The sequence below is a fragment of the Orycteropus afer genome, unplaced genomic scaffold, assembly GCF_000298275.1.
Source record: "Orycteropus afer afer isolate SDZICR_OR568_19922 unplaced genomic scaffold, OryAfe1.0 scaffold00026, whole genome shotgun sequence".
NCBI classification, from domain to species: Eukaryota; Metazoa; Chordata; class Mammalia; order Tubulidentata; family Orycteropodidae; genus Orycteropus; species Orycteropus afer.
The window spans coordinates 16235205-16251585 of record NW_006921613.1 but is presented as its reverse complement, the minus strand read 5'-3'; the positions used below and the strand labels follow the sequence as shown (position 1 = coordinate 16251585).

At 36.3% G+C, this 16381-nt stretch overlaps 1 protein-coding gene across 1 annotated transcript in view; it reads left to right on the top strand.

Annotated features, from left to right (window-relative positions):
* The window catches only part of GOLM2 (golgi membrane protein 2), a 125327-nt gene that overhangs the window by 49236 nt on the left and 59710 nt on the right, over positions 1-16381 (top strand). The window contains exons 3-6 of the mRNA XM_007935241.1: positions 1646-1748; positions 4011-4101; positions 12704-12848; positions 13174-13254. Coding sequence (XP_007933432.1) covers positions 1646-1748; positions 4011-4101; positions 12704-12848; positions 13174-13254 — 420 coding nt within the window. The remainder of the gene's footprint in view (positions 1-1645; positions 1749-4010; positions 4102-12703; positions 12849-13173; positions 13255-16381) is intronic.

The window sequence follows — 16381 nt, the reverse complement described above, 5'->3', positions numbered from 1 at the left end:
GGGGCCGACTCGATGGCACATAACAACAACAATAGGGGGCTCTGGTGGTGCAGTGGTTAAGGCATTTGGTTGCTAACCAAAGGTTGGCTGTTCAAATCTACTAGCTGCTCCATGGGAGAAAGATGAGGTAGTCAGTCGGCTTCTGTAAAGATTGACAGCCTCGGAAACCCTATGGTCAGTTCTACTATGTCCTATAGGGTTGCTGTGAGTCAGAATCGACTCAATGGCAGTGGGTTTATTATACTATACAATAGCTATTGGGCGTATTGTTCAACTTTCTATTTATATACATCAGCAACTGTTCAATGTGACTTTTAAATTTGTACTTGCTGTTCTTGCCACAGTTGTAAAATTTAGAAAGTAGAGAAAAAAAGAAAATTCTCAGAATACCATCACCAAACCTGACAGTGGTAGCACTTTGATATTATTCTAGTCTTATTACACAGGTACAAATATGTGCTTATAAATGCTTTTAAAAACCTTGTATCCCAAGTATTTTTGGAGTGCCTTTAAAGTAATAATACTAATTCTATGTTGTTTTTGTTGTCATGTGCTGTCGAGTTGGACCCGACTCATAGTGTCCCCTCCTTGGGTTTCCAAGGCAGTATCGCTACGGAAGTAGCCTGCCCAGCCTTCCTTCCGAGGAGTGACTGGTGGGTTTAAACTGCCAGCCTTCTGATCAGCAGTCAAGTGCCTTAGGCACTATGCTACCAGAGCTCCTACTAATTCTATAAGCTTTCCTTAAAAAGTAGATGTTATAGTTGGTATTGTTAAAGATTGGTGCATTATGGTTAGATATTCTATTTTACTCTTAGTAGCTGTTGCTTGTATAGATCACTATTCTTATTTATAAAAATTAAGACTTTAATAACTACTACTTTTGTTTAATTGCAAAGGCTATTAGCCCATTTTTAAATCATCTATCCAAGAAATTGACATTTACTCTTTTCACCCTGAATTTTTTTTATCTGTAGACTTAGATGATAGTGGAGTGAGCTCTAGAAAATGTGGGGCCAATGATTATGGATGTTTGCGAAAGAATGTCTGGCTCAGGTTATAATTTACTATCCAGCTTGGAATTTCATTTTATTCATTATAGCTAAAAACTCAGCAGAACTAGAAATGAGATCTCAAGTGATCAGCACCAAAGTTGGAAGTCAAATGTGATTTAAAATGAAAAAAAAATCTTGAATTTTGTACCCTTAGCCAGCATACCTATAAAACAGGTAAGTATAAAGAGATAGATTATTTTTTTGATCTGAAACCCACTGAGGCTAAATTGTTTTTAAAATAAGTTTTATTGCCCTTGAATATATTATAAAAGGCAATTTAATGTGATACTAATTATATAATTTAATTCCCTGGTAGCGTACTGCCTAAGGCACTTGACTGCTAACCAGAAGGCTGGTGGTTTAAACCCACCAGCCACTCCTTGGAAGGAAGATGGGGCAATCTACTTCTGTAGTGATACCACTTCAGGAACCCAAGGAGGGGTCGCTATGAGTTGGGTCTGACTTGATGGCACATAACAACAACAAGAGTATGAATAAGGAATTAAGAAGAGTATATAATTTTAAATATCCTGTAAGTTCTTAATAGGAAGTATTAGAGTGAGTAAACTTTATTTCTTACCTTGTGTGTGTAGAGCAACTTGCTGAGCTTCGTCAGGAGTTTCTTCGACAAGAAGACCAGCTTCAGGACTACAGGAAGAACAATACTTATCTTGTGAAGAGGTTAGAATATGAGAGGTGAGATGCTAGATACAACAAATATTTTTGAATTTAAAATGCTTGTCCAGCTTTTGGACTTAATTCATTTCTCCTTTCTGACTTCTGCTTTCCTTTTCTTCTGCTTTCTTAGGCTTTTAAACTCCTTTTCTGTTGTCTTTAAAGAAACTCTGGTGGCACAGTGGTTAAAGCATTCAGCTGCTAACCAAAAGGTCAGCAGTTCAAACCTACCAGCTGCTTTGTGGGAGAAAGATGAGGCAGTCTCTTTCTATAAAGAAACTCTATGGGGCAGTTCCACTCTGTCCTAAAGGGTCACTGTGAGTCAGAATTGACTTGATGGCTGTAAGTTTTTGAATCTTTTTATTGTCTTTAGATGCTTCTTTGAAATCTTTTTTTTTTTTTTTTAAATATAAAGGTGATTTTTAATATCTTTCTTAAAAAACTTGTTTTTTAAAAAGCAGAGTTTGATAGATACACATAGCTTTTTTCATATGTATAAAAATGTCTTTGATAGTTTGACAGATGATTTGAAAAGATACAAATAACCTGGGCCCAAAGAATATCTGCTGTGCTGCAAAGCACAGTTCTTCTGGAATGTTTCTGTGTAACCCCCACCACTTCACAAGTCTTCTTTTTTTTCTTTTGCTGTGTTAAACACCACGAAATTGTGTCTTCCAAGGCATGTTGATTCATTGTGAGACAGAAAGTCTTGGAAGCTCTAGAGTTTTATCAAATTAGATGTAGCAAAGCTGAAAGAAGATTCTGTGGTTCTTTTGGAGGGGCATCTAGGAAATGGAGCCAACCCTGGAAGATGTCCCAAGAATGGTCAAGGGACTAAGAGTGCTGGCTGCTGCTTCTGCTCTGCACTTCAGCTCCCTGCTCATATCTCTACACTCAGTTGGTGATGAGGTTGGGGAACCTCTTAGGGACCTTTTTAGTGATCACTCCTTAAAAAAGCTTTGTTGTTGTTGTTATTTGCCATCGAGTCGGCCCCGACTCCTAGCGACCCCTCCTTGGGTTTCTGAGGCAGTTATCACTACAGAAGTAGGATTGCCCAACCTTTATATGTTTAATCAGTTTATGGTAAAAGGTATATTTTAGATCTGCATACCAAAAATTAGAAAGAATCACCACATTTTAAAGTATCTTTTAGCCATCTCTAACTAACTTCTTCGTCTCTTATCAACGTGAATTTACACACACACACACACACACATATCTATTTTTAACCTAACATTATTCAGTATTTTTCATATGTCTGTAGAATTAGAGATTTAATGTATGTAGGGGTAATAGGTTACGCTGGAATATTCATGTATCAAAGTTTGTTTAATCTCTCCCAAATGCTAGATCACTGTAGGAGTTGTCCTTTTCTTTCACTATTACAACTATCACAGCTATAAAAATCTTTACGCAAAAAGAGTTTTCAGCCTCTTACATTATTTCATTGGTGTATATTCTCAAAAGTAGAATTCCTGAGACAGAATGTTTGATCAATTTTCTTTTTATAGCATAGATGAAAGATTGATTTTCTAAAATGATTTTATGAATTTATGTGGATAGATGTTTTCCCATAGCCCTGCCAATATTGGTTTTTATAATTCTAAATTAATTTTGCTAGTATAGGTAGAAAGTATACCATATGTACAGATAGGAAGTTTAATTTGCATTTTTAATGATGAAACTTACCATTTCTCTATTATGTATTAACCATTTGTTTCTTTTTTGCATGGTGTATTTGTTACCACCCTTACCTGTTTTAGTCCTTTACATTTTCTGTTGATGACACTACTTTGTCTTTATTAGTTTCTTCCATTCCTGTTGTCATTCTTATGGTTTAGACTTTTATTATTGTATTTAAAGTACTAACTATTAGATGAATCATCTGCTGCTACTCCTCGTCAACTTTCAATTCTAGCTTTTTTGGTCCATTACTTTATAGTGGTACTTACGGTTTTTCTTTCCTATATTATTTTTCTGTGGTTGAAGTTGGCTCTGATACTTTTTCTTTATAGTAGAAAACTAATTGTTTTCATCTTTCTCATTTCTGTTTTCTCAATTATTAGTTTTATCGGTATTCTCTGTCCTCTTTAATATTTGATTGAAAGAATCAAATATTTTTAAATTTTCACTGTGACCTATTTTTAGGTCTACTCTTTGCCCTTCCCTGTCCACTCTACTCTGCTAATTGGATGTTTTATCTTTTTAATGTATGTCAACTTTAGACAGTTTTGACATTCAGTCCAAGGTAATGAAATCTGAAAGACTGACTTTGTAATTTAGTTTTCAGTGTGGACAACAAATCAAGGAATTACGAGCACAGCATGAAGAAAATATTAAAAAATTAGCAGACCAGTTTTTACAAGAACAAAAGGTAATTAAAAAAAGCTACACTTAAAATGTTTCTTTTATATAAACAATGTAATTTGGAAATTTAAATATATACTTTTGTCATAAAATATATATTTTTAAGTATTATAACTGGCTTCATTCAAACAGTGATTTGCAGTAACTTTATTGCTGTGTAAATTAGATATTTGCAAAAATTTACTTACAACTCTTAAAACTAATTTTGAGCTAAAATACTTGACTTTAAAAATTAATTTTGATATTTGTATGTTTCTCAGACTGTGAAGTGGATGACTTTTTACACCTTTGAGAAACTGAAAAAATTGAGAAACTTTCCTTAATTATCCTTTCTTAAAACAAAGAAATGAAACCCTAGACATTACAACCAATTTTGATGAGTATTTTTAGGGTGGCAGATTCTTTTATTAATTTATCCATGGTAAGTTTATCTATATTATGGAAGCTCTGCTAGAAATAGAGGGAATTTACCTGAGGATGACTAGGTATTGAAGACGTGATTCATTCTCTATACGTTTTAATCTCATCTGTCTAGGCATGTTTTGCATTAATTCTTGTGATTTAAAGTAAAGAGATTAAATAGTGAAAAGTATTTATTTCTGTTGCTCTTTGTTAGCATCTTACTTAAAAGGCTTAATTAAGGAGACCTTAAGGAAACTTGGTTTTCCTTTCTTAGCTATCTCACTATTTTATAGTAGGATATTGAAGGCATCATTTTCTATTTCATTTTTAAAATCTATAATCATAATAGCTGCCACTTATCTGTAGTCTTCCTTCAAAAGATGTGAAGATGGCAGGCCTGAGTGAACTACCATAGTAGGAACATCAGAGGCAACCAGGAGTTATTATGAAGATGCTAAGGAGTTAAGAGTATGGTAGAACACAAGAGGAGGGAGAAGAAAGGTATACCATAGCAATTGTGTCATTATAAATCCAGGTTTCCCCTGCTGGCTGAAAGTAGTGTTCTATGAAACTTTTCATAAGCCAAAATGGTGTAAAGCGAGGAAGCAATACCATTAATTAATATGGGAAAAAATTTGAGCATTCTGAGACCCAAGAAATAACTTACTAAATCAAACCAAATACATAAAAAACCCTAAAATAATGCTAATGTATAGTGTCGTAGACACAGGTCAAAGCCGTGGTGCCTTGATGCTGAGATGCCAAATGTAGGAGCTTGGTGGTTTACTGCAAAACAAACACTGAGCACTTGTTTCACTTTTTGCCATATTTTGGAAAAAGTGAAAATCCTCTTTGGATTTATTTCAGTTAATGAAAACAGATACTAAATATAGGTCTTTTGTAAAAGCAAAATGGCATAAAGGAAACTTTGAAAAGCGGGGATACCTGTAAATATGTTCTCCCCACAGAGGGCAAATGAGAGTTTTCCCCGGCAAAAGTAGTTGTCTCTCTCTGCTTTACTATACCAGGCTGTTTTCACACTATTAGTTAACTATTATCCTCTCCAATCCCTCCCTGCCATTCTCCTGCCCTAAATGGAACAGGCCAGCTGGGAATGGAGGTGCTTATGTCTGTCTGTTCCCCACCTGTCATTCCCTATTCTTCAGCTGCTGTAACAACTTGATTCTGTGAAATCCAAATTGCTTTTTCATAGGAACAATCCCCATGTTAGCTATATGAAACAGGCATAAGTTGTATTCAGGTAGGTTTGTTTGTTTGTTTTTTAAACCAAGCACATGGATATCTTAGAAATTACTCTAGAAAACAAACTACAGCCCACAGGCCAAGTCCAGTTCACTATTTGTTTTCATATTGTTCACCACAAACTAAGAATGGTTTTTATACTTTTAAGTGGTTAAAAAAATAAAAAGAATAGTAAATATTTTGTGACGTGAAAATGTTCAGATATTTGCATTTTAGTGTCCCTAAATAAAATTTTATTAGAAAACAGCCATGCTCACTAAGGCACTTGACTGCTAACCAGAAGGCTGGCGGTTCAAACCCACCAGCCACTCCTCAGAAGGAAGATGGGGCAATCTACTTCCGTAGTGATACTGCCTCGGAAACCCAAGGAGGGGTTGCTATGAGTTGGGTCTGACTCGACAGCACATAACAACAACAACAACATGCTACAAAGGCAGAGAAGTGGTCACAAAACAGAGGAAACTAAGGAGATCTGAGGACTTGAATACAATTAAGTATTTAATTGTACATTGATCCTAGAGCAGAAAAAAGACTTAGTGGAAACACTCGTGAAATCTAAAGGAAGTCTGAAATTTAGTTAATAAAAATGTATTAATATTGATTTCTTAGGTTTGATAAGTGTACCATGATGATATAAAATGTTAATATTAGGGGGAACTGGATGAGGGATCTAAGGGAACTCTCAGTATTTTTAACTTTCCTGTAAATCTAAAATTATTTCAGAATAAGAAGTTTATTTTTTAAAAAATTAGAAGTCCCCCTCACCAAATCCCCAACATTGCATATAGAAAGCTATCTTATTTTATTAAGAATATTTAATATTGTCCGTTCACATAGATTTCTATCAATAATGCATCAAAGAGACAGCATCTTTGCTAACTATTTTAAGTGGACAGTAGCTTACTGACTTTTAATTTTTGTTTTATCTACATTTGTAAAACAGTAGAATATTATAGAAATGTTGTGTGCCTTTATTTTGGTTATTCATATTGCTCTAACAGCAATATACCACAAATGGGATGGCTTTAACAAATAGGAGTTTATTCTCTTACAGTTTTGGAGTCTAGAAGTCCAACTTCAAAATGCCAGGCTCTAGGGTCTGGGTGAAAGCCCCTTGACCTTGGGCTTCAGCTCTGCCTCCTGCTCCTGGCCAACTGAAGCTGGAGGCTTTCTTCAGTCAGGCAGCTGCTGGCTGCTGAGGCTGACGAACTCAAGGTCGACAAGTAAAAAGGCACAGTGCTAATATCACCAGACAACTCGGCAGGCCACTAATTCAAGTCCAGAAAAAGCCCCAAGATCAGCAGGGCATGGCAGCCTGCTGAACAACAACTTGGCTACTTGCAGCATTCAAGCATGCCAAAAGGCTAGAGCCTTTCTTCATAGTTGCTTCTTATATACTAGAAGCAGACCACATCTCTAAAGCAGCCACTCAGCTACTCCAGTAGATTCTACCATGGAATTGATTACAATCTCACCATGGGGAATAACTACATCCAGCTGCCCAGCCACTCAACTAGACCCAGCCACGCTGACACATAACCTTAACTACTGTAGCTATTGAGTTGATTCTGACTCATAGCAACCCTATAAGACATAGTAGAACTGCCCCTTAGGGTTTCCTAGGCTATAAACTTTTATTTATTAAACTTTTCATTGTGATTTGGGTGAAAGTTTATAGAGCAATTTAGTTTTCCATTCAATAGTTCATACACATTTTGTTTCCTAATGTTGATTGCAATCCCCACAATGTAGCAGTTTTCTTCCCACTTCCTCCCTGTGGTTACTTTTTCCCTGTGTTCCTCTTTCCTGTGCATTCCTTCCTTCTGAGCTTTGTCTTGAGTAAATGCTGCCCTTCTGATCTCCCGTGGTTAATTGTTCTAAGGAGTGTACCTCCTTAGTATAATTGTTTACTTTATAGGCCTGTCTGCTGTTTGGCTGAAAGTAAGTCATGGGACTGAGTTCAGTTCCAGGCCAAAAGGTAACTGGGGGCTATGTTCTTGAGGAGTTCACCAGTCTCTGTCACATGTTTTAAAAGTTTTTTTTATGATTTTGAATTTTGTTCTACATTTTCCTCCTACTCTATCCAGGAATTCCTATTTTGAACCCTTTCCAAGTGGTTAAAAGTGGTAGCTGGGCACCATCTACTTCTGGTCTCAAGGTTGTGTAGCCTGAGGTTCCCATGGTCCACTAGTGCCTTGGACTCACTGTTTTCATACATCTTTGATTTTCTTTGGTGTTCTTTGTTCCAGATGAGGTGAGACCAGTAGTTGAATCTTAGATGGCTACTCATGAGCTTTTAAGACCCCAGTTGCTGCTTACCAAAATAGATTGTAGAACAGTATTTTTGCATACTGTTATCCCAGTTGAGCTTGAAGTCCCCTACAACCATGGTCCCAAACGTGAAGGTCCACTGACTCAACACCTGAAAGCTGTAGTCCTTGATCTTCATCACTAAGTGCTTCCAGTCTTCCTTACTTTCAGCAGGCAAGGTTGTGTTATATGTGTTTCACAGATTGTTAATGAGTCTTCCTCCAATCCTGATGCCTATTCTTTTTCATATAGTCCTGCTTCTCAAACAACTTAATCAGCATACAGATTAAATAAGTATGATGAAATGATACAACCCTGACACACACCTTTCTTGATTTTAAACCGTACAGTATCCCTTTGTTCTGTTCAAACAACTGTCTGTGTACAGGTTCCTCATGAGTACAATTAAATGTTCTGGAATTACCATTCTTCATAATGTTACCCATAATTTGTTGTGATCCACATAGTCAAATGCCTTTGTATAGTCAGTAAAACACAGGCAGACATCTTTCTGGTATTCTCTGCTTTAGCCAGAATCCATCTGACAGCAGTGATTATATCCCTCATTCCATGTCCTTTTCTGAATCCCACTTGAATTTTTGGCAGTTGCCTGTCAATGTCATGCTATGACCATTTTAAAATTATCTTCAGGAGAATTTTACTTGCGTGTGATATTAATGATATTATTCGATATTTTCTGCATTCTAATGGGTCACCTTTCTTTGGATCAGTCATGAATATGGATCTTTTCCAGTTGGTTGGCCAGGTAGCTGTCTTCCACATTTCTTGGCATAGATAGATAGGTGAGCAGCTCCAGTGTGACATTCATTTGTTGAAACATCTCAATGGATATTCCATCAATTCCTAGAGGCTTGTTTTTGGCCGACGCCTTACGTGCAGCTTGGATTTCTTTCAGTACCGTTGGTTCTGGATCATATGCTACTCTCCTGAAATAGTTGAATGTCAGCTGATTCTTTTTGGTACAGTGACTTTTCTGTATTCTTTCCATCTTGTTTTGATAGTTTAATATTTTGCCTTTAGAATCCTTCAGTATTGCAACGCAAGGCTTGGATTTTTTCTTCAGTTCTTTCAGCTTGAGAAATGCTGAGTGTATTTTTCCCTTCTGATTTGTTAACGCCAGATTGTTGAGCATTTCGTTATAATTGTCTTCTTGAGCTGCCCTTCGAAATCTTCTATTCAGGTCTTTTTACTTCATCATTTCTTCCATTCACTTAACTACTGTCCATTCAAGAGCAAGTTTCAGAGTCTCTTCTGACAACCATTTTGGTCTTTTCTTCTCTATTTCAGGACCTTTGCTTTCTTTATGTATGATGTACTTGACATCATTTACAACGTGTCTGGTCTTCAGACATTTGTGTTCAATGCATCAAATCTATTCTTCAGAAGTTCTCTAAATTCAGGTAGGATATACCTCAGGTCATATTGTGGCTCTTGGGGACTTGTTTTAATTTTCTTCAGCTTCAACTTAGACTTGAATATGAGCAGTTGATGGTCTGTTCCTTTGTTGGCCTCTGCCATTGCTCTGGCTGATGATACTGAGTTTTTCCATCATTTCTTTCCACAGATGTAGTAGATATGATTCTTGTGTATTCCATCTGATGAGGTCCACATGTGTAGTTGCCATTTATGTTGCTAAAAAAAGTTATTTGCAATGAATAATTTGTTTGTCTTGCAGAATTCTATCATGCAGTCCAGCATCATTTTTGTCACTGAAGCCATATTTTCCAATTACTGATGTTGCTGCTTTCTTTCCAACTTTTGCTTTCCAATTACTAGCAATTATCAATTTATTTTGATTGCATGTTTGGTCAATTTCAGACTGTAGAAGTGAGTAAAAATATCTTCACTTTTTCATCTTTGGCTTTAGTGGTTTTTGCATAAACGTGAATAATGTAATGACTGGTCTTCCTTGTAGGTGTATGGATATTGTTTTATCACTGACAGTATTGCATTTCAGGATTGATCTCGAAGTGTTCCTTTTGACTATGAATGTGATGCCATTCCTCTTAAATTTGTCAGTTTTTACAATTTCCAATTTTCCTAGAGTTATACTTCATGCATTCTGCATTCTAATTATTAATGGATGTTTGCAGCTATTTCTTCTCATTTTGAGTCGTGCCTAATCAGCAAATGAAGGTCCCAAAAGCTTTATTCCATCCATGTCATTGAAGTCCACTCTACTTTGAAGAAGCAGCTCTTCCCCAGTTGTATTTTGAATGCCTTCTAACCTGAGGGGCTTATCTTCCAGTACCATATCAGTGTTTCACTGCTATTCATAAGGTTTTCAGTGACCGATATTTTCAGAAGTGGACTGACCCTTTCTTCTTCTTAGTCTGTCTTAGTCTGGAAGCTCCGTTGAAACCTGTTCACCATGGGTGACCCTGCTGGTATTTGAAATACAAGTAGCATAGCTTCTAGCATCACCACAACACGCAAGCCACCACAGTGCAACAAACCGACTAAATGAGTGATGGGATATATTTGCAGCACATATAAATGCGTATGTAGAAATATCCTCTGCCAAACATGTATGTATATGTTCACAGGTGTACTCTGACATGCCATCTCACATCTATTCAACTTACATATCTACCTATATATCCACTCATAAATTATTGTTTGTCATAACTGTTATTACAGGATTATTTATGTAGTAGTATTTGCCTTTGTTGCCTTTTACTTTTGTTTACCTCCCAGTGTCTTCCTTTGCCTTGGTCATATTGTGCTAGCCCCCTCTCCCGTCCTATTATGTATTGCCTTTCCCTTCACCCAAGTTACTTCTTGTCTACTATCTACTTAGTGATTTTCCCTCCCTCCCCCTCCATCCCTGGTAACTATCAAAGAATGTTTCTTTCTGTGCATAAATCTTTTCTTGACTTCTTTTAACAGTGGTCTTGTACAATATATGCACTTCTGTGGTAGACTTATTTCACTCAGCATGATGTCCTCCTGGTTCATCCATGTTGTGAAATGTTTTGTGGATTGATCATTATTCTTTAATGTTGCATAGTATTCTGTTGTGTGTATGTACCAGAGTTTGTTAATGCAGTGTATATACCAGAGTTTGTTAATGCATTTATCCATTGATGACACTGAGGTTGTTTCTATCTTTTTACTATTGTGAATAAGGCTGTGATGAATATAGTGTACATAATATCTATTTGTGTCACAGCTCTTATTTCTCTAGGATATATACCTAGTTGTGAGATTTCAAGATCATGTGGTGTCTATATTTCTTACTTTTTGAGGAAGCTCTATCATTTTCCACAATGGTTATACCATTTTACAGTCCTACCAGCAGTGTGTGAGAATTATAGTCTCCCCACCCCTTGCCAGAATTTAGGTTCTTTTTTTAAAATTCTTGCTGTTATTGCTGAGGTGAGATGATAGCTCATTGTTATTTTGATTTGCATCTCTTTAGAGGCTTATGATCATGAGTATCTCTTTCTATATTTGTTGGCTGCCTCATTGTCGTCTTTTGTGAAGTATATGTTCATCTCCTTTGCCCATTTTTAAATTGGATTGTCTTTTTATTGTTGAGGTGTTGAACTTTTCTATAAATTTTTGAAATTAGACCCTTGTTGGACATATCATTGCAAAATGTTTTCCCCTGTCTGTAGGTTTTCTTTGTACTCTTCTGGAGAAGTCTTTTGATGCTCATAAGTGTTTAAGTTTTAGGAGGTTTTGATAAGTTCTTAAGATTTGGATCTTGTTTTTCTAGATGTCCTGTAGAATTTTTAGTATTACTGTTTTTTATAAAATCACAAGTAATTGCATTGCATAATGCTTTACAATTCATACAACATTTATATATACATTAAATATTAACTAGAGGGACCTATTGCAGCCCAAGTGTGTGCTCTTAACTCCTTGCCTTTCCTGTTTTCCACTGAAGTGACTCAACCAGTATATGAGAGGAAACTGGCTCACCACTCTCACTGAGTTAAGCCTAACCATATACCTGAAGATTGAAATTTCCAAGGAAATTAAATGATTTGGAACAAGTTGGAGGGAGTACTGACTTGTGTATTGTCCTGCCATTTCTTGGTATGTTTGAGTAGCCAGTGCACCTAGAAGAAAGTTTGCCTGTTTTTCAACTTTGTTACCTCCTCTTGGCAAAAAGCTAATAGCCATCTATCACACTTGAGGGGGCACCCATGTGCCAGTGTCTCATCTGCCATCCTGCTCAATTCCAGCATATGCCTACAGAGAATCTACCCTGCCCACACAGCACATAGGATGATGTCCACCTGTAGGTCTTCACAGTTACCCGTGGTGCTCAGCAGGCTGTCCTTATAAATCACTCTGTCAGCAAAGCCAAAAAGAGTTAATTGGGTTAGAGTTAGAGGTTATGGTTATGGTTAGGGTTTCTGTCTAGTATTTTAGACTATTTACTGTAACTAGAGGTTTTAAAAAGTGGTAGTTATTTTTTTACTTCAGTATCACATGTAAAAACTGAATAGCAAATAATATTATGAACTACATTTCAAAGTTTTCAGAATTTGGACCCATGTTTTAAAAGGTGACCTGTTTCTGAACGTTTCATAGTTGTGTCAGTGGTTTCATATTTTGAATTGAAATGTCTTTACTATTATCAAATCTTTATCTAACAGCAAGAGGCCCACAAGATTCAGTCAAATGATGGGAATGAATTGGGTATAAATGATCATGATGCATCTAAAAATATTCCAAAAGTAGCTGAGAATGCTGCAGATAAGAATGAAGAACCCTCAAGCAATCATAGTCCACTTGGAAAAGGTATTATTTTTCTTTTTTTTTGTTAATAGGATACTGACTTTTTCCTCCTCATTTTGAAGTGAATGTGTTCAATCATAAAATTGGCTTGATTGGTGTTCAGTTTGATTTTAGTCTGTATTGTTTCCTATTTAGATCCTTTGATAGAGGAAGAAGAAAAAAAAAAAAAGAGTAAGTTGTTTTAGTTATACTTATGTCCAAAGCAAAATATAAAGATGTTCAGTGAGTGTAGCCTATTGCTTTATAAATTGATTGTTACATTCCTTGAACACATTTCCAATTTGTGTAAGGAAAAATATAGAATTACATGTTTTTGTTGTTTGTATAGAACCAGTCAAGCGAGGTGGTGATGCAGGGATGCCTGGTATAGAGGAGAATGACCTTGCAAAAGTTGAAGATCTTCCCACTTGTAAGTAAAAATTATTGGAGGATTCAATCAAAACAATCATTATTTTCCATGTGCCCTTGGTTCTCTTTTTGAGCAACACTTGGGAAAAGTGACATATATCTGAATGATTGATGTTTCTAGTTAATTACCCATTAATTGCCAGAACTGTTTTTGGATACAAGTTTTATGAATGTTTAACTAATTTTGTTTCTGCCTTGATAAATAGTGAGGTGACTTCTTCTGAACCTTTTCTTGATTAAAAGGGTTATTGTTTATGACAGCTGTACTATATTAGAGTCATTTATATTTACTAAAATTATACATGGTTCATTTTTTTAATAGTTAATGTTTGCAGATTTGCTGTAGTATTGATGTACTTTAATATGATATAGTAATATCTTACAGGAGTTATTCAGGTTTTTAGGACTTGGCTTGTTTTTCAGGGAATTATCCCAGACTTTTAAATAGTTCAGTCATTATTTTTCTTCTTCTTCTTTAATACCACTTCTGTTCAGTGCATATCTTTTTCTTCAGTAATGTTGTTATAGTTCTTAGGTGCCATAGAATCATCTCCGGCTCACAATGACCCTATGTACAACAGAACAAAACACTGACTGGTCCGGTGCCAGCCTCACATTCCTTGCTATACCTGAGGCCATCATTGCAGCCACTGTGTCAGTCCATCTTGTTGAGGGCCTTCCTCTTTTTCCTTGACCCTCCACTTTACCAAACATGATATCCTTCTCCAGGGAATGGCCCCTTCTGACAACATGAACAAAGTAGGTGAGGGGAAGTTTGGCCATTCTTGCTTCCAAGGAGCATGCTGGCTGCACTTCTTCCAGGACAGATTTGTTAGTTCTTTTAGCAGTCCATGGTACTTTAAGTCCATTGGTTCTTCACCAGTACCACAACTCAAAAGCATCAACTCCTCTTCAGTCTTCCTTATTCATTGTCCAGCTCTCACATGCATATGAGGCGATTGAAAATACCATGGCTTGGGTTAGTGCACCTTAATCTTCAAGGAGACATCTTTGCTCTTCAGTGCTTGGAAGAGCTGTTTTGCAGCAGATTTGCCTAATGCAATATGTTGTCTGATGTCTTGACAGCTGCTTCCATTGGTGTTGATTATAGAACCAAGTAATATGAAGTCTTTGACAAATTCACTCTTTTCTCCATCTATCATGATGCTGCTTACTGGTCCCGTTGTGAGGATTTTTGTTTTCTTTATATTGAAGTGCAATCCATACTGCAAACTGTAGTCTTCAGTCTTCATCAGTAACTGCCTCATGCCATCCATACTTTCAGCAAGCAAAGTTGTGTCATCTATGTATCTCAGGTTGTTAATGAGCCTTCCTACAATCCTGATGCCATATTCTTCTTCATATAGTCCAGCTTCACAGATCATTTGCTCAGCATACAGATTGAATAAGTATGATGAAAGGATACAACCCTGACCCACTGCCTTCCTGATTTTAAACCATGGTGGTGTATCCCCTTGTTCTGTTCAAGCGACTGCCTCCTGGTCTATGAATGGATTCCCTATGAGTAAAATTAAATATTCTGGAATTCCCATTCTTCTCAGTGTTACCCATAATTTGTTATGATTCACACAATCAAAAGCTTTTGCATAGTCAATAAAATACAAGTAAACAACTTTCTGGTATTCTTTGCTTTCAGCCAAAATCCATCTGATATCAGCAATGATATCTCCCATTTCATGTCCTCTTCTGAATCCAGCTTGCATTTCTGGAAGTTCTCTGTCATTATACTGCTTCAGCCGTTTTTAATTATCTTCAATAAGATTTTACTTGCGTGTGATATTAATAATATTGTAGTTGTTGTTTTTCTCCTTTTGTTCTTCTTTCCGTGGTTATATGGATTACAATATTAATGATAATTTTCACATTTTATGGGATCACCTTTCTTTGTAATGGGTACAGATATGGATCTAAGTCACTTGTCCAAGTAGCTGTCTTCCAAATCTCTATCAAATTTCTGTCACCGAGGCCATGTTTTCCAACTACTGGTGATTCTTCTTTGTTTCCAACTTTTGCATTCCAATTACCAGTGATAATTAACACATCTTGATTGTATGTTCAGTCAATTTCAGACTGCAGAAGTTGGTAAAAATCTTCAACTTCCTCATCGTTGGCTTTGGTGGTTGGTATGTAGATTTGTATAATAGTAGTATTAACTCTTCTTCCTTCTTGGCATATGGATATTATCCTATCACTGACAGCATTGAACTTCAGGATAGATCTTGAAACATTCTTCAGTAATGAGTTAGCTTGTTATTCCTTCAGGTCTATCACTTTAATTACTATTACTGCTGTACTCCTTAATCCCTTTGGTGTTTTATCTTCATGTCTGTTCTTTTTCTTGCCATTTCTTTTTTGATTTTTATAGGTCTCCTCTCTTAACCCTGCCCCAGTTTATTATGGCAGGAAAGTTAGTAGTACATCTTTGCCTCTTTTTGGCGGTTTGATTCTTTCTCAGCTTCAATGATTGCTTTTGTGTTTATAGCTAGTGTACATAGCTGAAATTGTTGCATCATAGGTCCAAATAAATGAAGTATTAGTTCTTCCGTTTGGGTAGATTTACTACCTTTTCCAGTTTTTTCATGTCTGCGTTCTTGTGGTTTTCCCATTCACAGTTTATTCTCCCAAAATAAAACATAATTATTAACATAATTTAAACTATAATGTTAGAATGAACATGTTTTCTTTGTAAGGCAGTGAAGTAATCCAGTAATTCCTGTACCAGCTAGTGTCAGCCTTACTTGGGAACTTGTTAGAAATGTAAATTCTTAGATCCCACTCCAGAACTACTGAATCAGAAATTCTGGGGATGGGGTCAACAGACTATTTTTAAACAAGTCCTTTAGTTGATTTTGACCCATGCTAAAGTTTGGGAACCACTGGCTTAGACGTTAATTAAAGAAATGTTGAGGACAGCAACTGTAATCTTTTGAATTTTTGCAGTATTTTTTCTAGTACTTGACTAACTGAATTTTAAGCTAATGAATTTCTCTTACATTGCCATTATTTTATAGTTAAAGCCACCTAGTCAAAAATAAATGATTTTTAAAAATCTATTTGGGGAGGCGGGGCAAGATGGCGGACTAGGCAGAAGGATTGCACAGACCCTC